The sequence below is a fragment of the Pleurodeles waltl genome, chromosome 9 (genome assembly GCF_031143425.1).
Source record: "Pleurodeles waltl isolate 20211129_DDA chromosome 9, aPleWal1.hap1.20221129, whole genome shotgun sequence".
In the NCBI taxonomy this organism is placed as follows: domain Eukaryota; kingdom Metazoa; phylum Chordata; class Amphibia; order Caudata; family Salamandridae; genus Pleurodeles; species Pleurodeles waltl.
In genome coordinates, this window is record NC_090448.1 from 1,006,189,022 (window position 1) to 1,006,215,558 (window position 26,537).

Below are 26,537 nucleotides of genomic sequence, written 5' to 3' on the forward strand. Positions count from 1 at the left end.
GAGGCGCCTGCGTGACGCTGAAAGAGAACACGTTTCAAGATGTCACGTGGTGACGCACGGTTGCTAGGGCTACCAAGGGGCATTCTTCGGTTACTTCCACTCCCTCCACCAAAGCGTACATACAACGTACACCTTAGAGTTTCTCCGAGGGAAATGGAGGGGCACATGTCAATTAAAACAGTATCTAAGATTGCAACCAAATAAATCAATCCAACTAAGGATATTCATAAAATATAACAAATCGGTAAGTACTGTTCGATTTTTAGCACAACTACAAAAAGGCTTATCTTTTTCGTAGTATAAACACCCACCACTGTTTATATACATCAGTAATTAATTCTGGCTCACCAAATCCCCATACGTCCGGGTAATTATGCCCAGACCCCTACTACAATTAATTATACTGCCCATCCTAAGATGGCAGACGGGGAAACTGCGACACTCTACTTTCTCTATTTCCTCCTCTAGTGCTTCCGGCGGCTTTGAATGACTGGCTCATCGGTTGCATTGTGGTACCGGTTGAGCGTGCAGTTGTGAGGATGGTTCTTTTGGAGAGTGAACAGGTAAGGGGTTTTCCGACGGTAACGAAAGGAAAACTAGGGCACCAGCGTGGTAGGGAGTGGCAACGCATTTGCTGCGGGAGTTACATTATAAGAAAATAATAATATTCAGTAAAAGTGTTATAGAATGGCGTTACCCTGATTGTTAAATGCCACTTGCAAGCGCGATCAGGACCTGCTTCAAATCTGTAGCTATGTAATATTTATTTGTGTAATCTTAATCACTTTCACTTTTTTAAAATCTGTAACGAACATGTAATTTTGTGTATACGTAACTCTCACCATGAGCAAATGTAGTAGCCATACGTATTGTCACCTACTACCAGGTTACTCTGATGGGTCTCCTGTAACATTCTTCTTCGCTCTACTGCAAAGCGCTCTAACCCCTCTGGTAACATATGCGCCATATAAAATACATCAGTAAATGAAGCACCACCGTAGGAGCAGGGTTACTGATATATTAAGCAGTGGGGTGAGAAGATTGCGACTTGTTAAAATGGGTGCCACAGCGACGGAGAGGGCATTATAGAAGCTGGACACTAGAGCTGTATAAACCATACATGCCAACATGTCAAAACAGGAAAGTGGGATTTCTTGAAATGAAAATCTGGGAACGTAGTTTTCCTATTGACTTCCATTGAAGCAGAAGCAATTTCAGGTGAAAGACGACAAAACAAAATATTTTTTTACTTACAAAATTGGTAATTTCCCACATGAATTGGGTGTATCAGCACGTAATGTATAAACCTGGCATTGAAGGGGGCACTGTAGGGGTTGGTACATCATAAAATAGTAGAGGTTTTGAGGAGTTTCTTAGTAACGTGATCATATTTTTAAGACAAAAACTAGGGTATGCCACAGACAAAGTAGGAATGCAACTTGACAGTGGCTTTTTGTGGAAAGGCTACGGTAGCAGAAGGCACTAGCCTGCAAAGTACTGCCACTAGGGATATTGCAAGGCCTTGGCGGCAAGAGCGTAGTAAGTGCACATCCAGTCAATTTTGTGGTACGTAACAAGTATCCTAGCTTCCCCAGTGTTGCAATGTGCACTTCTGGCTGTGCGCTTTAAATGAACTGGAGGCATACACAACTACTGCGGTAAACTGGAGTCACGGGCAAACCCCTCTCCCGTGCTCCGCTTTATTATTTATATCCTCCTGATCCCCCTGTATCCCGTCCTCCCCCTTCCGGGTCGGTGTCACTGGTGACCGCTCCCAAAACAACTAGACCGTCACAGGGCACCACATCCCTACCCAGCTGGATCAAAAGTTAATACACAGGCAAAGTCCTTCAGCCTTTTGGCTGAGTAGGGAATTGGATCTCAAATTGTACCTCCCCGTCTGGGATCTGGTCCCACTGCATTGAGTCATAGGAGCACCGCTCACCAATTGTCTCAGGCAGACTGGTCCAGCCGCTTTTGGCAACTCATCCTCACAATCATGTTCAGGACTCTCAGTGGCCTACCGATCTGGGAATTGATCCTCCGCCTCCTGACCCCCAGAGTGTTCCAAAAAAGTTGCCTTTTTAAACCACAAGCCATTTCGTGTCACTCGATCACTCCCTTTCTCAGCTGTCACCATGGTCCCAGACACCCCAGTCATTGTCCATACTCTGGGTTCATAGGGTGTGCGGAATTCCCATCCACGTTTCCGATCCTTGATGATCACCTGGTTGCCGACTTGGACGTCTTTTACCATGGCACGCCTTCTTTTGCACGTCTTGCTGGCTTGCTTCCTCCTGGCTTGTCTGCTTCAGGTGATAGGGGGTGGGTCGCCACCCGGGGTCTGTGGGGATGGTATCTCATCTCTGTCTGGCAAGAATCAGTGACCAAGGAGTCTGGCCAGTTGTACAGTGGGGGGGTTTCTCTGTATTCCCATAGGAATCGATGAAGGCTGAGCTCCGGGTCAGTGGTTTCTAAGATGGCAATTTTAAGGGCCTTATTGAGCGTGCACATGAATCGCTCAACTTCTCCTTTGGCTTGAGGCCACTGTGGTGTGATTCTTCGATGTCTAATGGCCAATCGCCTCATCGTGTCCTGAAAGTCATTCCCTTGGAATGGGGGTGCATTGTCATTCTTGATCTCCTCCGGGAGACCAAACATGGCAAAGATCCTTTCAAGAGCTGGATCCACATGTGTGAAAGCAGTGGACGCAACTACCTCCATAATTGGATATTTAGAATACCCATCTGAGTGCCAGGGTGGTCCTGTCATCCGGAAAACTTCCAAAGTCTAAGCTGACTTGCTCCCACGGGTTTGTACAGGCTTCTTCTGTAAGGATATGGGCCGATACCTCAGGGGTGGCCGTTAGCTGACAGGCTGGGCATTGTCGCACACATTGGTCCACTCCCTCTTCAAGTCCAGGGAACCACACTTTCTCCCTCATGCACGCTTACATTTTTGTCATCCCTTGATGCTCTCCGTGTGCTAGCAGGATCACGCGATCTTGTAGTTTCCATGGTATCACTAATCTGTGTCCCCGGAGAAGAAGACCTTCAGACGTGGCGCTTAGCTCATTCCGGATTAACCGTATTTTCGATAAACGTTCCAGTTCGGCTGTGGTCCTGCTATCTGTATTCCGGAGAAAATTGTGCCAGGACCCACCTTTCAGCGGTTGCTTCACTCGTAGCAACACTTCATCTTCCAGGACAGCTTCAGAAATCTCCTTCATGTTGAGTGTTTTGGGACAACTCCCCTGAGCGAGTGCGTGCACCTGTGCCTCGTGGACACCTCGTCTTGATTGGGGATTTGAGCATGCTCAGGAGGGTGCCTGGATAGGAAGTCCGTGGGGTTCTTGGCCCTAGGTTGGTATACTACCTCCATACAATGATGTTGCAGCTGAATTGCCCATCTTTCAATCCGTGGAGGCGGATGTGGTGCGCACCCCTTGAACAGGGGGACAAGTGGCCGACAGTCCGTGACCACCCAGAAAGGTCTCCTTTGGAGGTACAGGTGGAAGTGACCATGCACCAAATTAATTGCCAGGGCCTCCCTCTCGGTCTGGGAGTAGCGCTGTTCGATTGAGGTTAAGGCCTTGCTGGCATATGCTAGGGGAGCCCACCGCCCTAGTTCACTTTCTTGGGACAGGACTGCACCGAGGCCCAGCAGGCTCGCGTCAACCATCAGTTCGGTCTTTTTCATGGGGTCGAAGTATGCCATAGTAGTGTCACCCAGAAGAGCATTCTTGAGTGCTTGGAACGCTTCTTCTTCCTGGCTCCCCCATACCCACGGTGCATTTGTTTTTGTGAGGGCTCAGAGCGGTTCTGACAGCGTGGCCAACCTTGGGATGAATCTGCCACAATATCTTGCCATTCCCAGAAAACTCTGCACTTCAGTCACAGTTTTCGGGACGGGAGCTTTCCTGATAGCGCTGGACTTTCATGGGTCTACTTGGATACCTTCCTGGTTAAATACGTATCCGAAGAATTCAATTGCCGTTTGAAAGAAAACAGACTTTTCTCTATGGAGGGTGAGTCCGTGTTCCGACAGACGTTGGGGGTTGTCTTTCACATGCCGATGGTGATCTTCGGCCGTCGCGGAGTACATTAGTATGTCATCACTTGCGTTCATGACTCCTTGTAGTCCAGATACAGTTTGTCGAATTGCATCCTGGAATACCTCCGCTGCCGATGACACGCCGAAACTCAGGCGTTTGTATCTTTTCAGCCAGAGGTGCGTCAGGAACGTGGTGATGTATCTGCTCTCCTCCGCCAGCCTGAGTTGGTGCTATCCGGCGTTTAAGTCTAATTTGGAGAACCACTTGGATCCGTTAAAATCGGCTATGATGTCGTCTGTTGTGGGTGTAATGTGTCTTTCACGCCTAATGGCCTAATTGGGCAGTCTCATGTCAATGCAGAGGCAAATTTTTCCGGGTGGCTTCTGCTTCTCTGCGATCACCATGGGCGATACCCAGGGAGTGGGGCCAGATACTCTTTCAATGACTCCTTGTTCTACAAGGCTGGTCAGCTCTTGTTCAGCTAATGGCCTTAGCTGAAACGGTATCCACTGGTGTCGTAAGGCAACCGGCTTCACAGCCTTATCAATATGCAACTTGGTTGGAGGGGCTTTGAGGCACCCAAGGCCTGTGAATAGTTCCGGAAATTCTTTTAGCAGCTCATCTGCCGCTTGACTGGCAAGTAGCGTGACCGCCTCCCTGTCGACTACATGGAATATGGTATCTATCGTTCTTCCCTCCACCTGCACTATCACTGCCATGCGTCCCTTTAGAGGCAATGGCGTGCAACTTCCGTAAGTAAATATCTTGGTGTTTGATGGGGTCAATGTTGGACGGTGCTGGAGGCAGCGATATTGTTGTACGCGCATCAAATTTACTGAGGCTCCTGTGTCTATGAGGGCCTTGACAGGGGATCCTGCTTCTTCAATCTTCAATGAACTGTGCAGGGGTGAGATGCCTCCTTTACCTCTTTCCACTGGTGTTGGTGTGCCACTCTGGCTTAGGGCTTGGCATTCTCCTTTACTCCTTCCCCCCAGTCTTATGTGCGCAGCTAGTGGTGCCCCCAACTTGATGACCTGTGCCCTAACTTGAGGCATGCTTGCCAGACAGCTCTCATCAGGCACAAAACACATGGGTGTAGAGGCCACCCTCGTCGCCAGTGTTGCATCGCACACTTCTGGCGAGCGCGATGCTTCAAATAAACTGGAGGCATGCACAACTACTGCCGTAAACTGGATTCACAGGGAAAAACCCTCTTCCGCGCTCTGCTTTATTATTTATATCCTCCTGATCCCCCAGAACCCGTCCTCCCCTACCAGGTCGCTGTCACTGGCGACCAGTCCCAAAACAACTAGACCGTCACAGGACACTACACCCAGGCTCACTTATTGTAGTTGATCTGTATAAAGAAAAAAAAACGTCTGACTAATAGAGCATCAAATACATCTCAGGTGGTATCTCCCAAGTTCACTTTGACCCACCCACACCCTTTCAATCATGAAAATAGTCAGGACACATCTTAGGTCTGAAATGGTCACCTGTGCTGGAAGCTCTCCTTCATGATGGCGTCCTCTTGTCATGTTTTAATTTATTTTTCAAATAAGAGAAATTTGATTCCTTTTTAACCCACACAGTCCATTTTGTTCGGAAATCAAGAGTACTGACCTGTGTTTAGGTCAAAGAGTAGGATCTCCATACAAGAGGTTGGAGCATTTCAAGGGAGTGCTAAGTTCATTATCTCATGTTAGGCCCTTAGGTTACAGCAGCCACAGGTAGGTCCTGTCAGGGCTCAATACCCCCTTTCACTCACCCTTTTACCATCCCCCTCCACAACACACACCAACATTGTATTACATCAATCACTATCGATATTTCAGACACCATCTCAAATATACAGAGAATGGTAACAAATAGAATGCTACTAATATCCCTCTCTTACTAATAGGTAAACGAATACCATCAAATCCCTTGCAAATAAAGTACAGGTGCAATAATTTAAAATTGTTTAAACTCCACCATGTCTACCTCACCCATTCACCCAAAAACAACCAGGTAAAATCCACAGTACCCATGCAGGCACATAAGGACAAAAAATAGAAGTCATAGGAACTCTGTGATGGGATAAGAGATGAGGCTTTTCACACCTGTTGTCAGAGGCAATAGACAGCAGCTGGGATCCAAGATGGCGGTTTGTACCTGACATAGGTCTCTGCCCTCTCAGAGAAATGCCGAAAAAATGCTTGTTACTGCCCTCCTGCAAGCAAGAAAGCCCTTGTGGGTTCGAGGGTCTGCTTGCTATATGGAAGCACATTAACTGGCACTGGTACATGTCCCTGAAATTACAAAACAGAAGCTGTGAGCGCTAAACAGGCCTTTTATCTGTCTGGCTGGTTTGCTGGGCGTCGCTCAGGGGTTCAGATGCAAAGATGGAGGAAGTGTCCAAGCTAAGGTAATCCCTGAGTTTGCAGTCATCAGATGGGGAATGCTGACCAGGCTCTGCCCTTGGCAGGAGCTCTGACGCGGGAGAGGAAGAAAGCGAGGATGAGGCTTGGGATTCTGGGCCCTCAGGGTAGTCACCTTTCTGGATCAAACCACCCACCTGAAACACCTTTAGACAGCTCAGCTGCTGGAACAACCGACAAGGGGCCTGGCAGAATTGCCCCATGGCATCACAAATAAGGGTGCCCAAATAGGCCAGCATGAAGCCCAAGAAGCACATAAAGCCCAACTGAGTCACAAAACCTTCCAGGACGCCACAATCGCTGGAAATAATCGATGCTGGAGAGGACTGCCAAGCCGTACTTATTAACGGGCAGTGAAGCAGACGCTATCCCCAGTGGGGACTTTTTGGTGGGGGTGACGCAAGGATGCTCCACAAGTGGACACGAAGATTCCTCTTCTGTAAGCCTGAGAAGGGCTGGGGTGCTCTGTACCCTTGTTCTATTCTATTTTTTTGTGTGAATATTCATGTTTAGGCAGCATTTATTTCAGCTGGCTCACCTAAGTAAACAATTTAAGGCTTGCGTCGGTGACTGAGGTCTTTGTCAGGTCTGACTTTTGCCAGGAGCCAGTACAACGTAGATGGCGTGTACGGCAGACCATTTTCTCTTTTCAGAAGCTTGGGTCTACTGTGTCCTTGCTGGAGCTTGCTAATTTAACAGCCAAACAACTTATCGTCAAGACCCAGGAAAAGCCCAGGACCTCTTAACATAATGAGGAGAATCAACTGCTGAGTGAATTGTTTTTTGGTGCTCTTCACATTCTGTCTGGATTATTAATGGCTGCGCCTCGCTATAAACTTATATTTGTCTTTTTTTCGTCTGATTGGCTTTATAATGTGCTAGATAAGGGCATATCACTGGTTTGTGTGGGTATTTGTTTGCAGCGTTCTTCCCATTTTTTTTTTTTTTTTTTTTTTTGCTTTTTAGTAGTATTTTGGAAATTGAGCTAGACATTGTCAAGTTATTTGATTCCTGGAAGGGGCTCTGTTGGTAGCCAATTAGGTTTTCAGTGTGGGTTCACACCACAGTTTTCTAAGTCCTGCTTGGGAATATAGAACTGGGTGAGAATGAGTGTTGGTGGGAAGGTTTTTTTTTCACACGCATGGGTTGGCAAGGGGGGCTCTAGGAGTTGCTGGGTCAAAATATAGCAATTCGGGGGACGCTGCAGGGGTTGTATGGAGTAAAAGATATAGCATTTATTTGAGATAATTATTACACCATGCTTGAGGGGAAAACTTGTCTGACTTCTAATAAACTATGTTTAAAAGTTGAAACCGGGATGTTCACATACACACTTAAAAGGTTAATGGTAAGCGGTACAGTGCTAAGATTAGAAATAAAAGGAAAAAATTATGCACTCTGTATCCTCATCTCCTCTGTGCTGAGGAGACTCCTCTTACTGTTAGCCTAAACTACTCAACTTATGAAGTTCACTATGTAGGAAGTTGGCTCTGTATGCACTATTTCAAAGTAAGGAATAGTATGCACAGAGTCCAAGGGTTCCCCTTAGAGGTAAGATAGTGGCAAAAAGAGATAATACTAATGCTCTATTTTGTGGTAGTGTGGTCGAGCAGTAGGCTTATCAAAGGAGTAGTGTTAAGCATTTGTTGTACATACACACAGGCAATAAATGAGGAACACACACTCAGAGACAAATCCAGCCAATAGGTTTTGTTATAGAAAAATATATTTTCTTAGTTTATTTTAAGAACCACAGGTTCAAATTTTACATGTAATATCTCATTTGAAAGGTATTGCAGGTAAGTACTTTAGGAACTTTGAATCATTTCATTAGCATGTATACTTTTCACATAAAACACAATAAGCTGTTTTAAAAGTGGACACAGTGCAATTTTCACAGTTCCTGGGGGAGGTAAAGTAATGTTAGTTTTAACAGGTAAGTAAGTCACTTACAGGTTTCAGTTTTTGGTCCAAGGTAGCCCACCGTTGGGGGTTCAGAGCAGCCCCAAAGTTACCACACCAGCAGCTCAGGGCCGGTCAGGTGCAGAGGTCAAAGAGGTGCCCAAAACGCATAGGCTTCAATGGAGAGAAGGGGGTGCCCCGGTTCCAGTCTGCCAGCAGGTAAGTACCTGCGTCTTCGGAGGGCAGACCAGGGGGGTTTTGTAGGGCACCGGGGGGGACACAGGTCAGCACAAAAAGTACACCCTCAGCAGCGCGGGGGCGGCCGGGTGCAGTGTGCAACCACGCGTCGGGTTTGTAATGGTTTTCAATGAGACCAAGGGATCTCTTCAGCGTTGCAGGCAGGCAAGGGGGGGGCTCCTCGGGGTAGCCACCACCTGGGCAAGGGAGAGGGCCTCCTGGGGGTCACTCCTGCACAGGAGTTCCGTTTCTTTAGGTGCTGGGGGCTGCGGGTGCAGAGTCTTTTCCAGCCGTCGGGAAATGGAGTTCAGGCAGTCGCGGTCAGGGGGAGCCTCGGGATTCCCTCTGCAGGCGTCGCTGTGGGGGTTCAGGGGGGACAACTTTGGTTACTCACAGTCGTAGAGTCGCCGGATGGTCCTCCCTGAAGCGTTGTTTCTCCACCAGTCGAGTCGGGGTCGCCGGGTGCAGTGTTGCAAGTCTCACGCTTCTTGCGGGGAGTTGCAGGGGTCTTTAAATCTGCTACTTGAAACAAAGTTGCAGTTCTTTTGGAGCAGGGCCGCTGTCCTCGGGAGTTTCTTGTCTTTCTCGAAGCAGGGCAGTCCTCAGAGGATTCAGAGGTCGCTGGTCCCTTGGAAAGCGTCGCTGGAGCAGGTTTCTTTGGAAGGCAGGAGACAGGCCGGTAAGTCTGGAGCCAAAGCAGTTGGTGTCTTCTGTTCTTCCTCTGCAGGGGTTTTTCAGCTCAGCAGTCCTCTTCTTCTTGTAGTTTCAGGAATCTAAAGTTTTAGGTTCAGGGGAGCCCTTAAATACTAAATTTAAGGGCGTGTTTAGGTCTGGGGGGTTAGTAGCCAATGGCTACTAGCCCTGAGGGTGGGTACACCCTCTTTGTGCCTCCTCCCAAGGAGAGGGGGTCCCATCCCTAATCCTATTGGGGGAATCCTCCATCTACAAGATGGAGGATTTCTAAAAGTTAGAGTCACCTCAGCTCAGGACACCTTAGGGGCTGTCCTGACTGGCCAGTGACTCCTCCTTGTTGTTTTCTTTGTTTCCTCCGACCTTGCCGCCAAAAGTGGGGGCCGTGGCCGGAGGGGGCGGGCAACTCCACTAGCTGGAGTGTCCTGCGGTGCTGTGACAAAGGGGTGAGCCTTTGAGGCTCACCGCCAGGTGTTACAGCTCCTGCCTGGGGGAGGTGTTAGCATCTCCACCCAGTGCAGGCTTTGTTACTGGCCTCAGAGTGACAAAGGCACTCTCCCCATGGGGCCAGCAACATGTCTCTAGTGTGGCAGGCTGCTGGAACCAGTCAGCCTACACAGATAGTCGGTTAAGGTTTCAGGGGGCACCTCTAAGGTGCCCTCTGGGGTGTAGTTTACAATAAAATGTACACTGGCATCAGTGTGCATTTATTGTGCTGAGAAGTTTGATACCAAACTTCCCAGTTTTCAGTGTAGCCATTATGGTGCTGTGGAGTTCGTGTAAAACAGACTCCCAGACCATATACTCTTATGGCTACCCTGCACTTACAATGTCTAAGGTATTGCTTAGACACTGTAGGGCAGTGGTTCCCAAACATTTTCGACCCACGGCTCCCTTGATCTATTGGCCACTAGCTGCGGCTCCCCGTTATGTTACTTTTTGTCGGCGGGTGGGGGATGTAAGCCTGGCCTAGGGAGTACATCCATTTTTCTCCCTGAAAAGAATTGGGATGACGCCAATGAAGGTATTGTAATTCTATATATAACTGTAAAAAATAAAAATGTAACAGTTGTTTAATTACAGCATGCATAGGGTTTTTTAGTAAGGGGAAAATATTGGTTGACGGTAACCCTAGTAAAATGGGCAGGTCTCATTTTTATGTAGTTATAACATAACTGTTTAAATATTGTGAAATGTAGAATCCCTTTAGTTGTGTTTAACCACCAGAGGGCGCTCAAGGACAAAATTAAAAAAGAGCTGCTACAACTGAGTAGTTTTATTTTGTACGAACTGGCCCAAGGGCTATAAATAGCTCAGTGGTTCCCAAACTGTGTGCGGCGCCCCTGGCTAGTTTTGATGGCGCACCAGCGAGCCGCGGCGCACAGATTGGGAACCACTGCTGTAGGGGCACAGTGCTCATGCACTGGTGCCCTCACCTATGGTATAGTGCACCCTGCCTTAGGGCTGTAAGGCCTACTAGAGGGGTGACTTATCTATACCTGCATAGGCAGTGAGAGGCTGGCATGGCACCCTGAGGGGAGTGCCATGTCGACTTACTCGTTTTGTTCTCACCAGCACACACAAGCTGGCAAGCAGTGTGTCTGTGCTGAGTGAGGGGTCTCGAGGGTGGCATAAGACATGCTGCGGCCCTTAGAGACCTTCCTTGGCATCAGGGCCCTTGGTACCAGGGGTACCACTTACAAGGGACTTATCTGGATGCCAGGGTGTGCCAATTGGGGAATCAAAAGTACAGGTTAGGGAAAGAACACTGGTGCTGGGGCCTGGTTAGCAGGCCTCAGCACACTTTCAATTCAAAACATAGCATCAGCAAAGGCAAAAAGTCAGGGGGTAACCATGCCAAGGAGGCATTTCCTTACACAACCCCCCCGCCCCCCCAAACGAAAGAGGATGAGACTAACCTTTCCCAAGAGAGTCTTCATTTTCTAAGTGGAAGAACCTGGAAAGGCCATCTGCATTGGCATGGGCAGTCCCAGGTCTGTGTTCCACTATAAAGTCCATTCCCTGTAGGGAGATGGACCACCTCAACAGTTTTGGATTTTCACCTTTCATTTGCATCAGCCATCTGAGAGGTCTGCGGTCAGTTTGAACTAGGAAGTGAGTACCAAAGCGGTATGGTCTCAACTTCTTCAGGGACCAAACCACAGCAAAGGCCTCCCTCTCAATGGCACTCCAACGCTGCTCCCTGGGGAGTAACCTCCTGCTAATGAAAGCAACAGGCTGGTCAAGGCCATCATCATTTGTTTGGGACAAAACTGCCCCTATCCCATGTTCAGAGGCATCTGTTTGCACAATGAATTGCTTGGAGTAATCTGGAGCTTTTAGAACTGGTGCTGTGCACATAGCTTGCTTCAGGGTGTCAAAGGCCTGTTGGCATTCTACAGTCCAGTTTACTTTCTTGGGCATTTTCTTGGAGGTGAGTTCTGTGAGGGCTGTCACAATGGATCCATATCCCTTCACAAACCTCCTATAGTACCCAGTCAAGCCAAGGAATGCCCTGACTTGAGTCTGGGTTTTTGGAGCTGCCCAGTCCAGAATAGTCTGGATCTTAGGCTGGAGTGGCTGAACTTGGCCTCCACCTACAAGGTGTCCCAAGTAAACCACAGTTCCCTGCCCTATCTGGCATTTGGATGCCTTGATAGAGAGGCCTGCAGATTGCAGGGCCTTCAAAACCTTCTTCAGGTGGACCAGGTGATCCTGCCAGGTGGAGCTGAAGACAGCAATATCGTCAAGATAAGCTGCACTAAAGGATTCCAACCCAGCAAGGACTTGATTCACCAACCTTTGGAAGGTGGCAGGGGCAGTCTTTAAACCAAAGGGCATAACAGTGAACTGATAATGCCCATCAGGTGTGGAGAATGCTGTCTTTTCTTTTGCTCCAGGGGCCATTCTGATTTGCCAGTACCCTGCTGTTAAGTCAAAGGTACTTAAGAATTTGGCAGCCCCTAATTTGTCTATTAGCTCATCAGCTCTAGGAATGGGATGAGCATCTGTCTTGGTGACAGAGTTGAGACCTCTGTAGTCCACACAAAACCTCATCTCTCTCTTTCCTTCCTTGGTGTGAGGTTTGGGGACTAAGACCACTGGGCTAGCCCAGGGGCTGTCAGAGTACTCAATTACTCCCAATTCCAGCATCTTGTGGACTTCCACCTTGATGCTTTCCTTAACTTGGTCAGACTGTCTAAATATTTTGTTTTTGACAGGCATGCTGTCTCCTGTGTCCACATCATGGGTACACAGGTGTGTCTGACCAGGGGTTAGGGAAAAGAGTTCAGCAAACTGTTGCAGGACCTTCCTACAGTCAGACTGCTGTTGGCTAGAGAGGGTGTCTGAGTAGATCACTCCATCCACTGAGCCACCTTTAGGGTCTTATGAGAGGAGATCAGGGAGAGGTTCACTCTCAGCTTCCTGGTCCTCATCTGTCACCATCAACAGATTTACATCAGCCCTGTCATGGAAGAGCTTAAGGCGGTTCACATGGATCACCCTCTTGGGGCTCCTGCTTGTGCCCAGGTCCACCAGGTAGGTGACCTGACTCTTCCTTTCTAGTACTGGGTAAGGGCCACTCCATTTGTCCTGGAGTGCCCTGGGAGCCACAGGCTCCAGAACCCAGACTTTCTGCCCTGGTTGAAATTCAACCAGTGCAGCCTTTTGGTCATACCACAACTTCTGGAGTTGTTGGCTGGCCTCAAGGTTTTTACTTGCCTTTTCCATGTACTCTGCCATCCTTGAGCGAAGGCCAAGTACATAGTCCACTATGTCTTGTTTAGGCTCATGAAGAGGTCTCTCCCAGCCTTCTTTAACAAGAGCAAGTGGTCCCCTTACAGGGTGGCCAAACAGAAGTTCAAAGGGTGAGAATCCTACTCCCTTCTGAGGCACCTCTCTGTAAGCGAAAAGCAGACATGGCAGGAGGACATCCCATCTCCTTTTGAGTTTTTCTGGGAGCCCCATGATCATGCCCTTTAATGTCTTGTTGAATCTCTCAACAAGGCCATTAGTTTGTGGATGATATGGTGTAGTGAATTTATAAGTCACTCCACACTCATTCCACATGTGTTTTAGGTATGCTGACATGGAGTTGGTACCTCTGTCAGACACCACCTCCTTAGGGAAGCCCACTCTGGTAAAGATACCAATGAGGGCCTTGGCTACTGCAGGGGCAGTAGTCGACCTAAGGGGAATAGCTTCAGGATACCTAGTAGCATGATCCACTACTACTAGGATGTACATATTTCCTGAGGCTGTGGGAGGTTCTAGTGGACCAACTATGTCCACACCCACTCTTTCAAAGGGGACCCCCACCACTGGAAGTGGAATGAGGGGGGCCTTTGGATGCCCACCTGTCTTACCACTGGCTTGACAGGTGGGGCAGGAGAGGCAAAACTCCTTAACCTTCTGGGACATATTGGGCCAGTAGAAGTGGTTGACTAACCTCTCCCACGTCTTGGTTTGTCCCAAATGCCCAGCAAGGGGAATATCATGGGCTAAGGTCAGAATAAACTCTCTGAAACCCTGAGGCACTACCACTCTCCTAGTGGCACCAGGTTTGGGATCTCTTGCCTCAGTGTACAGGAGTCCATCTTCCCAATAGACCCTATGTGTTCCATTTTTCTTGCCATTGGACTCTTCAGCAGCTTGCTGCCTAAGGCCTTCAAGAGAGGGACAGGTTTCTTGTCCCTTACACAACTCTTCCCTTGAGGGTCCCCCTGGGCCTAAGAGCTCAACCTGATAAGGTTCCAGCTCCATAGGCTCAGTTCCCTCAGAGGGCAGAACTTCTTCCTGAGAAGAGAGGTTCTCTTTTTCTTGCTGTGTTGCAGCTGGTTTCCCAGCTGACTTTCCTTTCCTCTTGGTAGGCTGGGCCTTTCTTCCAGACTCCAGCTCTACTTTTTCACCCTGAGCCTTGCACTGTGCCCTTGTCTTGACACACACCAGTTCAGGGATACCCAGCATGGCTGCATGGGTTTTCAGTTCTACCTCAGCCCATGCTGAGGACTCCAGGTCATTTCCAAGCAAACAGTCTACTGGGATATTTGAGGAGACCACCACCTGTTTCAGGCCATTGACCCCTCCCCACTCTAAAGTTACCATAGCCATGGGATGTACTTTAGTCTGATTGTCAGCGTTGGTGACTGGATAAGTTTGTCCAGCCAGGTATTGGCCACGGGAAACCAGTTTCTCTGTCACCATGGTGACACTGGCACCTGTATCCCTCAGGCCCTCTACACTTGTCCCATTAATTAAGAGCTGCTGCCTGTATTTTTGCATGTTAGGGGGCCAGGCAGCCAGTGTGGCCAAATCCACCCCACCCTCAGAGACTAATGTAGCTTCAGTGTGACACCTGATTTACTCTGGGCACACTGTTGATCCCACTTGGAGACTGGCCATTCCAGTTTTAGCTGGATGGGAGTTAGAAGTGGTATCTTTCTTGGGACAGGCCTTGTCTCCAGTTTGGTGTCCAGGCTGACTACAGCTACGACACCAGGCCTTTTTGGGATCAAAGTTTTTACCCTTGTACCCAGAATTGTTTTGTGAAGAGGCTCTGGGCCCACCCTCCTGTGCAAGTTTTTGGGGGCCTGTAGAAGACTCTTTACTATTTTTGTTTTTGGCTGTCTCACCACCTTTCCCCTGGGGAGGTTTTGTGACCCCTTTCTTTTGGTCACCCCCTGTGGAAGTTTCGGACACCCTAGTCTTGACCCAATGGTCCGCCTTCTTTCCCAATTCTTGGGGAGAAATTGGTCCTAGGTCTACCAGATGCTGATGCAGTTTATCATTGAAACAATTACTTAATAGGTGTTCTTTCACAAATAAATTGTACAGCCCATCATAATTACTTACACCACTGCCTTGAATCCAACCATCTAGTGTTTTTACTGAGTAGTCTACAAAGTCAACCCAGGTCTGGCTCGAGGATTTTTGAGCCCCCCCTGAATCTAATCCTATACTCCTCAGTGGAGAATCCAAAGCCCTCAATCAGGGTACCCTTCATGAGGTCATAAGATTCTGCATCTTTTCCAGAGAGTGTGAGGAGTCTATCCCTACACTTTCCTGTGAACATTTCCCAAAGGAGAGCACCCCAGTGAGATTTGTTCACTTTTCTGGTTACACAAGCCCTCTCAAAAGCTGTGAACCATTTGGTGATGTCATCACCATCTTCATATTTAGTTACAATCCCTTTAGGGATTTTCAACATGTCAGGAGAATCTCTGACCCTATTTATGTTGCTGCCACCATTGATGGGTCCTAGGCCCATCTCTTGTCTTTCCCTTTCTATGGCTAGGATCTGTCTTTCCAAAGCCAATCTTTTGGCCATCCTGGCTAACTGGATGTCCTCTTCACTGGAGTTATCCTCAGTGATTTCAGAGAGGTTGGTCCCTCCTGTGAGGGAGCCAGCATCTCTGACTATTATGCTTGGAGTCAGGGCTTGAGAGGCCCTGTCCTCCCTAGATAGGACTGGTAGGGGGGAATCACCCTCCAAGTCACTATCATCATCCTCTGAGTTGCCATCCTCAGAGGGGTTGGCCTTTTCAAACTCTGCCAACAGCTCCTGGAACTTTAGTTTGGAAGGTCTGGGGCCCATTACTATTTTCTTTATTTTACAGAGTGACCTTAGCTCCCTCATCTTAAGATGGAGGTAAGGTGTGGTGTTGAGTTCCACCACATTCATCTCTGCACTAGACATTCTGCCTCTAAAAGTTGGAATACTTTTTAAGAATCTAAAACTAGTTCTAGAATCTAATTCAAACTTTTACCAAACTTTTAAACTCTAAAAGCAATGCTAACAGGGACTAACACAAGGCCCTAGCAGGACTTTAAAGAATTTAGAAAAATTTCAAATTGCAAAAAATCAATTTCTAATGACAATTTTTGGAATTTGTCGTGTGGTCAGGTATTGGCTAAGTAGTCCAGCAAATGCAAAGTCTTGTATCCCACCGCTGCCACCAATGTAGGAAGTTGGCTCTGTATGCACTATTTCAAAGTAAGGAATAGTATGCACAGAGTCCAAGGGTTCCCCTTAGAGGTAAGATAGTGGCAAAAAGAGATAATACTAATGCTCTATTTTGTGGTATTGTTGTCGAGCAGTAGGCTTATCAAAGGAGTAGTGTTAAGCATTTGTTGTACATACACACAGGCAATAAATGAGGAACACACACTCAGAGACAAATCCAGCCAATAGGTTTTGTTATTGAAAAATATATTTTCTTAGTTTATTTTAAGAACCACAGGTTCAAATTTTACATGTAATATCTCATTTGAAAGGTATTGCAGGTAAGTACTTTAGGAACTTTGAATCATTTCATTAGCATGTATACTTTTCACATAAAACACAATAAGCTGTTTTAAAAGTGGACACTTAGTGCAATTTTCACAGTTCCTGGGGGAGGTAAAGTAATGTTAGTTTTAACAGGTAAGTAAGTCACTTACAGGTTTCAGTTTTTGGTCCAAGGTAGCCCACCGTTGGGGGTTCAGAGCAACCCCAAAGTTACCACACCAGCAGCTCGGGGCCGGTCAGGTGCAGAGGTCAAAGAGGTGCCCAAAACGCATAGGCTTCAATGGAGAGAAGGGGGTACCCCGGTTCCAGTCTGCCAGCAGGTAAGTACCCGCGTCTTCGGAGGGCAGACCAGGGGGGTTTTGTAGGGCACCGGGGGGGACACAGGTCAGCACAAAAAGTACACCCTCAGCAGTGCGGGGGCGGCCGGGTGCAGTGTGCAACCACGCGTCGGGTTTGTAATGGTTTTCAATGAGAGACCAAGGGATCTCTTCAGCGTTGCAGGCAGGCAAGGGGGGGGCTCCTCGGGGTAGCCACCACCTGGGCAAGGGAGAGGGCCTCCTGGGGGTCACTCCTGCACAGGAGTTCCGTTTCTTTAGGTGCTGGGGGCTGCGGGTGCAGAGTCTTTTCCAGCCGTCGGGAAATGGAGATCAGGCAGTCGCGGTCAGGGGGTGCCTCTGGATTCCCTCTGCAGGCGTCGCTGTGGGGGCTCAGGGGGGACAACTTTGGTTACTCACAGTCTTAGAGTCGCCGGAGGGTCCTCCCTGAAGCGTTGTTTCTCCACCAGTCGAGTCGGGGTCGCCGGGTGCAGTGTTGCAAGTCTCACGCTTCTTGCGGGGAGTTGCAGGGGTCTTTAAATCTGCTACTTGAAACAAAGTTGCAGTTCTTTTGGAGCAGGGCCGCTGTCCTCTGGAGTTTCTTGTCTTTCTCGAAGCAGGGCAGTCCTCAGAGGATTCAGAGGTCGCTGGTCCCTTGGAAAGCGTCGCTGGAGCAGGTTTCTTTGGAAGGCAGGAGACAGGCCGGTAAGTCTGGAGCCAAAGCAGTTGGTGTCTTCTGTTCTTCCTCTGCAGGGGTTTTTCAGCTCAGCAGTCCTCTTCTTCTTGTAGTTTCAGGAATCTAAAGTTTTAGGTTCAGGGGAGCCCTTAAATACTAAATTTAAGGGCGTGTTTAGGTCTGGGGGGTTAGTAGCCAATGGCTACTAGCCCTGAGGGTGGGTACACCCTCTTTGTGCCTCCTCCCAAGGGGAGGGGGTCACATCCCTAATCCTATTGGGGGAATCCTCCATCTGCAAGATGGAGGATTTCTAAAAGTTAGTCACCTCAGCTCAGGACACCTTAGGGGCTGTCCTGACTGGCCAGTGACTCCTCCTTGTTGTTTTCTTTGTTTCCTCCGACCTTGCCGCCAAAAGTGGGGGCCGTGGCCGGAGGGGGCGGGCAACTCCACTAGCTGGAGTGTCCTGCGGTGCTGTGACAAAGGGGTGAGCCTTTGAGGCTCACCGCCAGGTGTTACAGCTCCTGCCTGGGGGAGGTGTTAGCATCTCCACCCAGTGCAGGCTTTGTTACTGGCCTCAGAGTGACAAAGGCACTCTCCCCATGGGGCCAGCAACATGTCTCTAGTGTGGCAGGCTGCTGGAACCAGTCAGCCTACACAGATAGTCAGTTAAGGTTTTAGGGGGCACCTCTAAGGTGCCCTCTGGGGTGTAGTTTACAATAAAATGTACACTGGCATCAGTGTGCATTTATTGTGCTGAGAAGTTTGATACCAAACTTCCCAGTTTTCAGTGTAGCCATTATGGTGCTGTGGAGTTCGTGTAAAACAGACTCCCAGACCATATACTCTTATGGCTACCCTGCACTTACAATGTCTAAGGTATTGCTTAGACACTGTAGGGGCACAGTGCTCATGCACTGGTGCCCTCACCTATGGTATAGTGCACCCTGCCTTAGGGCTGTAAGGCCTACTAGAGGGGTGACTTATCTATACCTGCATAGGCAGTGAGAGGCTGGCATGGCACCCTGAGGGGAGTGCCATGTCGACTTACTCGTTTTGTTCTCACCAGCACACACAAGCTGGCAAGCAGTGTGTCTGTGCTGAGTGAGGGGTCTCCAGGGTGGCATAAGACATGCTGCAGCCCTTAGAGACCTTCCTTGGCATCAGGGCCCTTGGTACCAGGGGTACCACTTACAAGGGACTTATCTGGATGCCAGGGTGTGCCAATTGGGGAATCAAAAGTACAGGTTAGGGAAAGAACACTGGTGCTGGGGCCTGGTTAGCAGGCCTCAGCACACTTTCAATTCAAAACATAGCATCAGCAAAGGCAAAAAGTCAGGGGGTAACCATGCCAAGGAGGCATTTCCTTACACACTATTATACCCTTGCTTTAACTGGGATTGGTATCCTATGAGGAGGGTTGCATTATCGTCTAGTAGGAAGGAATGTGTTGCTCAATAGATCAAATCTGATATGTTGGGGAGATGGCTGATTACTCATATAGAGAACAATAGTGAACTGCTAACGGTATATGTGTGATTTATGCCGCAAATATGGGTGATCTCCTTCTAGGCGAGTACAGTATGTGGAAGAGTCCAATCCTCGTGGTGATTTTTAAGTTGACTATTCACTCTGGGGAGGACTCCAAGACCATTTGTGAATCATGTCAGTAGTGCATGAGAAAGTCTAGGTCAGCTATCTTAACAAAATCTTGAAACACATGCTCTTTGTATGGTGGGCTTGTCGGGCAAATGAACCTGCTTTCACTTTCCATTCCACATGGTAGATCCTTTCGCATAGATATGTTCTTGTAAGTTATAGCATCTTATCCTCGGTATCGATCAGATTAAATGCTAGCATCGTTTCAGATCATAATCCATTGTCATTATTTAAGTCAAGCAATTTGGTTAATGCTACATTCCCATGCAAATGGACCTTTGATCGTAAGCTTTACTGGGCCCTGTATTTATTAGCTTGTCTAAGCAAATATGTCGGCATCAGTAAAGGGTCTTCTCCAACTAGAGATGTAATACTCACTCCTACTTGGGTGCCGAAATTGCCTTGATAATGCCTCTGATATATTTAAACAATTGACCTTGCTACGGATGCAATTGAAGAAATCAATCTGGCACAGGGCCTGCTCCAAGTATTGGTCAAAATGTCTGTCATGTTTTGAGAATAGTGCGGAGATCGGTTATCTACTGTGCTTCCAACTAAGATAAGAACAATGAAAACTTGGTAAAAAAAAAAAAAAGTATGAGATGCTACAGGCGAAATCGTTACAGGCTGTTCTGATATAGTATCCATCTTTCAACAGTTTTATTCCAACCTCTGTAATGATTATTGCTCTGCAACTCAGGGCATGATTGATAGCTATCTTCATGCAGTAAGGCTCATTCAACTAATAGCGGAGCAGAGGGCAGGACTCACTCCAGGGAGGAGATTGAAATGGCCACTGCAAAACTATAAATGTGTGAAGTAGCCAGTCCCTATTCTGTTCCAACAGAGTTCTGTAAGCAGTTCCAAAATATTATCCTGCTTTTTATTCAACTTGTCAACTTCACTGCATTTTTACTGTCAACTCGGCAGTCTGGAGGGGAGGCTTTATAGCTGTATTTGTTTAAAAAAAAAAAAAAAAATCCACTGAATTGTGGTTCGTTTTGTCCCATATCACTAATAAACTGTAATCCAAAAATGTAAACACAGTTATTGTCTAAACAACTGGCTGCAGTCACAAGATCATTAATCAAACCATTGCAGCATGGTTTTGTCCTTAGCGGTATACCTCTTCCAACTTAAATCTAGCTATATCAGCACTCATTGTTGCAAGTGAGCTGAAAATCCCTGCAGGGATAACCCTGTTGAATGCTGCATCTCTTGGGAATAATCCTAGTCTTCCACCTCTCTTTTTATTTTATTTTTTTTCTTCAAGATACCAACCCAAGGCAGTGGCGTGAGTCAGAATCTCTGACCTAGGTTCAGCTATTTAGAAATGGAATTCTCCAGTAATTTTCAGGAGCTAAGCAATGAATATTGGCTTTGCAAAAATCGCAAATAACTCTGATGCTTTGTCTGCTAGCTGGTCACGTAATCTGCATTTGAATGTCTCTGTCACCAAAATAAGGCGCCCCAATCTTCTTGCTTGGAGTGTCTTGAACGTTTACAGGCGTAGGACCCGTTCCTTCCAATTCTTGTTTGGCTTGTACTATACACCTTGCAAGCATAAATAGGGTCTAAGAGAGATATTGGATTGATTTAACTGTAGCACTCCTGGTGCAGATACTGTACATATTTTTGAAGATATAATCTAGTTGGCCAGTACTGCCATAAAGTTTTCAAATTGATTAATCAGCAGAAGCTAGATTTGACCCAAAGACTGTTCTGTTGGGTTATGTGTCGAATGTTTCATCTGATTTTGTTGAGGCATTTTACTTTACTCACAACTGCATGATTGGCGATTTGCTCTGGCATGGCTTCAGAAGAAGACCCCAGATACTTCATTTTGGTGGCAGGAGTTTGTAATGCCTTGTGAGCTGGAATTAGTGGTTATACAAAATCACTCTAGATGCAGTAAATTAGGAAAAGTCTGGGCGCCGGTCAAACAGGGGTTTCGGGATCTCACACCTCAGTATGTATTGTAATTATGAAGTGGTATGGTTTATTAGTGCTGTCATTGATTGTCTCATTCTTTATGGTCCATTAACTCTATTTTCAGACCTTACCTACGCAAGTATAATGGTGTTACATTGGTGCTTTATATGCTAGTATTTTTTATAGCTATTTATGTTCCATTGAGATAACCTTTATCATCTCAAAAAAATAAACTAGACAACACTGGTTTGTGATTACCATTACACAGAGGGCCAGGTTGTGCCAATCTTGCAAACTTCTCAGACATAAAGCACTACCAGCACTTGTCTGCTCACTACAATGACATCATGTAAAATTTACGCACACAGAAGATGAAGTCGCAGATGTCCAGTCATGTGACAGCCAGTGCACAGAATTAATTGACTTTGTTTGATTTAAGGTTTTCTCCTTCATTCCTACGTCCGCTCACTCGAGACACAAAACACAGATAAAAAGTTTTAAGCAGTCATAACATCAATTCAAATTCCCTTGGCCAGACTCCAGCACAAAATCAGTCATAACTACTGTCATGAACAGTGCCCCAGACATCCTCCTCCCTTTACTAAACTACACAGCACATAAACCCACACCTCTTCATCTTCCACGAGCATCACACACATCCCCATAAGGACAATAGACTACACAATACATTCAGATACAGAAGTGCAGTACAGCTCCCCAAAACGCCCAATAGCCGGTAACACCAGCTGGCCGTACCAACATCACCAAGTAATGATAAAGCACTTGATCTGCGTCAAGTACCACATCTTCTGGAAATTGCATTAGAAAATGTTGGGATGATTTAAGAACGCAATAGCTTCTAGTAGATGCATACTGAGAACTTGACACAACAGTCTAACACTAGAGCTGTCCAGCAATCCAACCCTTGAAATCTGCCCACATCACCAGGTATAGAAGTTATCATCTACCACACACTAGAGTGTAAAAACGGAGTCCACAAGTGAAAATAAGTAGAATATTTATTAGAAATGACACCACTCCGGATACTCATCCTACTGCCATGAACGCTATATGTAACTGTCATCTTTGAACATACACATTCTGGAATACAGCACATAAAAGAATGTACATCACGCTGGCAGTACAGATAGAATGTACATCATGTGCACTGTACATGACAAATCCTTCTTTTTATAAACTATAAAAAAAACTAACATATAAGAATAGAAACAAAATAAAATATACACAAGAAATAAGTAGTACCAATAAATTGTAATCAGATAACCATTTAGGCTTTCTTCTACTCCTCTTTCCCTCAGTAACAGTATTCTCAGCACTATCACAGTCCTTGTTCGTTTTATGAACATCTTCATTACTTTCCCTCCTTTGGAACTCAGAATCAGGTCTAATTTGTTCAACTTCTAAGTCCTGCTCAGTTTGAGCAGTTAAAACTGGTTCTTTCCTTTTGTTTGCATCCACAAACAACACTGAGTCATATGATATTATGTTAGTTGAAATGCACCCATCTGTCTCCTTTTAAAATGGCAATACGTTTTAAATTCCAGACCATTATTCAATCTTACTGCATTTTTTTTTTTTTTTACCGCCTCCGTTACTTCAAAAGGTTTCGAAAAATGACTTTCACCTTTCTTAACCTTCCACGGTTTCTTTACCTTGACTAACTTCCCTACATTGATATTGATACCATGTTCAGTCCCTCTCTTCTGATCAAATTTTCATTTATAAAGATTAAGTGTTTTCCAGTTTACGTATAACAGCATCTAAATTCATACTAACTACAGGATTCTCAACCAACCATGGTGGATTAATTTTAGTTATTGCAACTCTACCCTTCATAATCTCATAAGTTGCGCAACCTATCATTTTATTCACAGTAGTGTGATACATCCCTGTAACTCCCAGCTGTCATTTGTAATTCCTTCAGATTGAATGACACCCTATTGAAACGTTCAATAATGCCATTACCACTGGGATTATATATTGATGTAGTGTGATGCATTATGCCTACTCTTTTAAAATAGTCCTTGTTTTTTTTTCCGACAAGCATTGAACCCCATTATCAGTGATAACCTGTGCAGGAATCCTTTCATCAGTGAATACTGGATCAAAAAAGTAAGGACTATATCAGTATCCACCTTACCACAATTTCAGTGACGGGCCACTTAGAAAAAATGCAGCAATAATGTATTTGTTTTTACTACCTATAGGGCCCATGAAATCCGAAGCAATTACCTCCCAAGGATTCTTTGGGATACAAGATGTACTCCTATTGGGCTTTAATGTTTTTAAAGATTTATCAGCGCTAGCACATTTTACGCAATCTCTAACACAACGTTCTATAAAAATGTCGCAACCTGGCCACCAATTTCTTTTTTTTTTTTATTGAGTGTTTGGTTCTTACAATACCATTGCAATGTGATCAATTTCCGTAGATTAGATGGAGGAATAGCTCTAGCTCCTCTCCATAAAATGCCATTGTCATGGGATAATTCATTTCTAATTACCCAAAAGGTTCTCAAAATAGGTTCTAATGCCCCCTTCTGAGGCCAGCCTTCATTAATGTATCTTAATACTTCCTGAATAATGATGTCATTAGTACACCCCTCTTTCCATGTTTCCTCATCAATAAAAGGAGTATCTTCATCATGTATCCAGGCAATGTGATAATTATCCCATTCATTACTGATGTCGCCTTTAATCTGTATTGGCATCCTGGACAGAAAATCCACTGACACATTCTCTTTGCCAGGAACATAAGTAATTTTATAAACAAAATCCTGGAGTCTCATAGATAACTGGCTATATGAGCCCATGATTTTGCCATGCCGTCAGTAGTGAGCTGTTTAACTAATGGTTTGTGGTCACTTCTCTCCTCGCATGGTCTGCCCCGCACATAAGCTGAGATGGTCCAAAGCCCACACACACATGCCAATGTTTCTTTTTCAATGACTGAATATTTTTCTTCAGTACTAGTTAGATACCTAGAAGCATAAGTGACTAAAGACTCACTGCCATTGACCATTTTATGGGAAAATACAGCACTTAAACCTTTCGAGCTGGCATCAGTAATAATAATACTTTGTCAATTCGGATCAAATCCTGACAATGCAATAGCATTAGCAATAGCTGATTTGTCAATTTCAAATTCTTTGTTACACTCCTTACTCCAGTGAAATTTGTTTCTGTCCTTGAGTAATTGTCTAATGTGGAAGATTTTACACAAAAAATTCAATATTTATTTTGAATACAATTTTGTGAGGCCAAGAAATTACCTCATGTCATCTTTGCAGGTAGGTCTAGGGGCCAAACATATCACATCTACCAAATCAGGTTTAGGTTTCATACCTTCATCACTGAGAACATGACCTAAATAACAAAAACAAAAATCATGCAAATTTACACTTAGGAAACTTAACTGTTAATCCTCTCACATCCAGAATACTCAACACCCAATCCAATGATTGATCATGTTCAGCTTTATCCCTGCCATAGACTAGAATATCATCTTGAAAACATTGGACGTTTGCTAGATCGCCAAATAAAGAATGCATAAGTCTCTGAAAAACTGCAGCAGCAGATGCCAAGCCAAAAGCCATTTTTTTAAATATTGGTAACATCCAGCTGGAGTAATAAAAGCTGTATACTTTTTACAACTTTCTTGTAACACAATCTGATGATACGTGGAGGACAAATCTATTGTAGTGAAAATATTCGTACCATTATTGCTAGAAAGCATTTCCGAAATGCGAGGTAGAGGAAATTGGACAAGTACGCTATTGTTCAAATAGCGTAAGCCAGTGCATAAACTAATATTGCCATCAGAACATCTGGCAATTACAACCAGGGAAATCCATTCAGATGATTCCATTATGTCTTCATTTACTAAGTTTATTTAATTCCTTTTCTACTTCCTTCCTACCTGTCATAGATATGTTTCTCACCTTGAAAATTTTAGGAACAGTGTCTTTTTAAAGAACATTTTCATGTTCAAAATCAGTTGATTTACCAATTTTATCTCTGAAAATTCTAGGAAACCTCTTACGAATCAATTTGTTCGCTCTCATCAATTACCATAACTGGTTCAGGGCTATTGGGGTCCAAACTAATGCCGAGCTCTCACTGGCCTTGCCAACCCAAAACTGAGGGACCTTTCTTAGGAACATAGAATTTATACAAACTTGTTCTATCTTTAAATTTAAACACAAATGTGCAAAAACCCAACATATTGTGTATTTTTTTTTTTTTTTTTTTTTTTTTTTTTTTTCTCCCCACTTCCAGAATAACCTTCTGGAGAAATATCAGGAGTTGACATCACTTGGCTGTGGATTTGTGAGTGGACAGCCCCAAACTAGCCTTCCATCGTCACATGGACATATTTCTTCTCATGATGCGCCTCCTCCCCTGCCAGAAATGGCTGCCAACTGCCATCAGCGTATTTCTGCTTTTTCAGGAAGGTCCTTAACTTGTCACCAACATTTTGAGGTTAGAGAGCAGGGTCTTCACACAAGAGTCTGGAGCCATTCAAGTATAAGGTAAAAATCTTTATTTCATGTTAGACCCTTAGGTACAGCAACAGTAGGTAGGTGCTGTTAGGGCTCCATACTCTCTTCAACTCTCCCCATCTCTAAGCTTCTACGCCACACGTCATCAACCACGAACAAAACTGGAGTGAGTGCATGGAATGTTTTGCTTGACAGCACAATACTATTCCCAGTAAACATTGGATTAACCACTAATCTTCGGTTCTGAAGCAGTGTGCTGCCCAGCAGAAAGCGCTTCAACACCTTGAGGTAATAACTACTATATAAATGCAGTTACATTACAATATTCCCTCACACCGTTTAGACACCATCTCAGACATAGAGGGAATGGACACAGTTTACTACAACCTGTCCAGTATTTCTTTTCACTTTCTTTGTCCACGTTTTGACGTAGCACTTCAACCCTCCATACTGTTAGGAAAACTACATTTATCAATGACAGACTATTTGTTTGTGCACATTTCAAAATCATTTCCTGTGTTCCGGTGCCAGCTGATCAAATGCTTCCCAAGCTACACTCCAAGGATGGTTTTAATTAATTAATTAATTAATGTATTTATTTTCTCTCTGGGATTCCCGGAAAACAAAATTCTCTTCTTTCTATTCAGGGTCTTCTGCGTGGTATTACAATTCGCCGTACAAATTTGCCACTATCATTTAACGTAATGATTATGGGTAACTTAGTTACTCCTCAGCCACCTATCAAATAGCCAGCTTTATTTTTATTGACATCAATCCATAGTTTAACTCTTAGCTAAGCTTTGAAAGGCCACAACAGCAAGGCATTTAGTTAACTTACTGGTGGT

At 45.6% G+C, this 26,537-nt stretch overlaps 1 protein-coding gene across 1 annotated transcript in view; it reads left to right on the forward strand.

The window, feature by feature from the left end:
* The first annotated feature begins 468 nt into the window (after positions 1 to 468).
* Positions 469 to 26,537, forward strand: part of SRP14 (signal recognition particle 14) — a 46,914-nt gene continuing 20,845 nt past the window's right edge. The window contains exon 1 of the mRNA XM_069208604.1: positions 469 to 563. Within this exon, the coding sequence (XP_069064705.1) occupies positions 540 to 563 (24 nt within the window). The 5' untranslated portion in view covers positions 469 to 539. The remainder of the gene's footprint in view (positions 564 to 26,537) is intronic.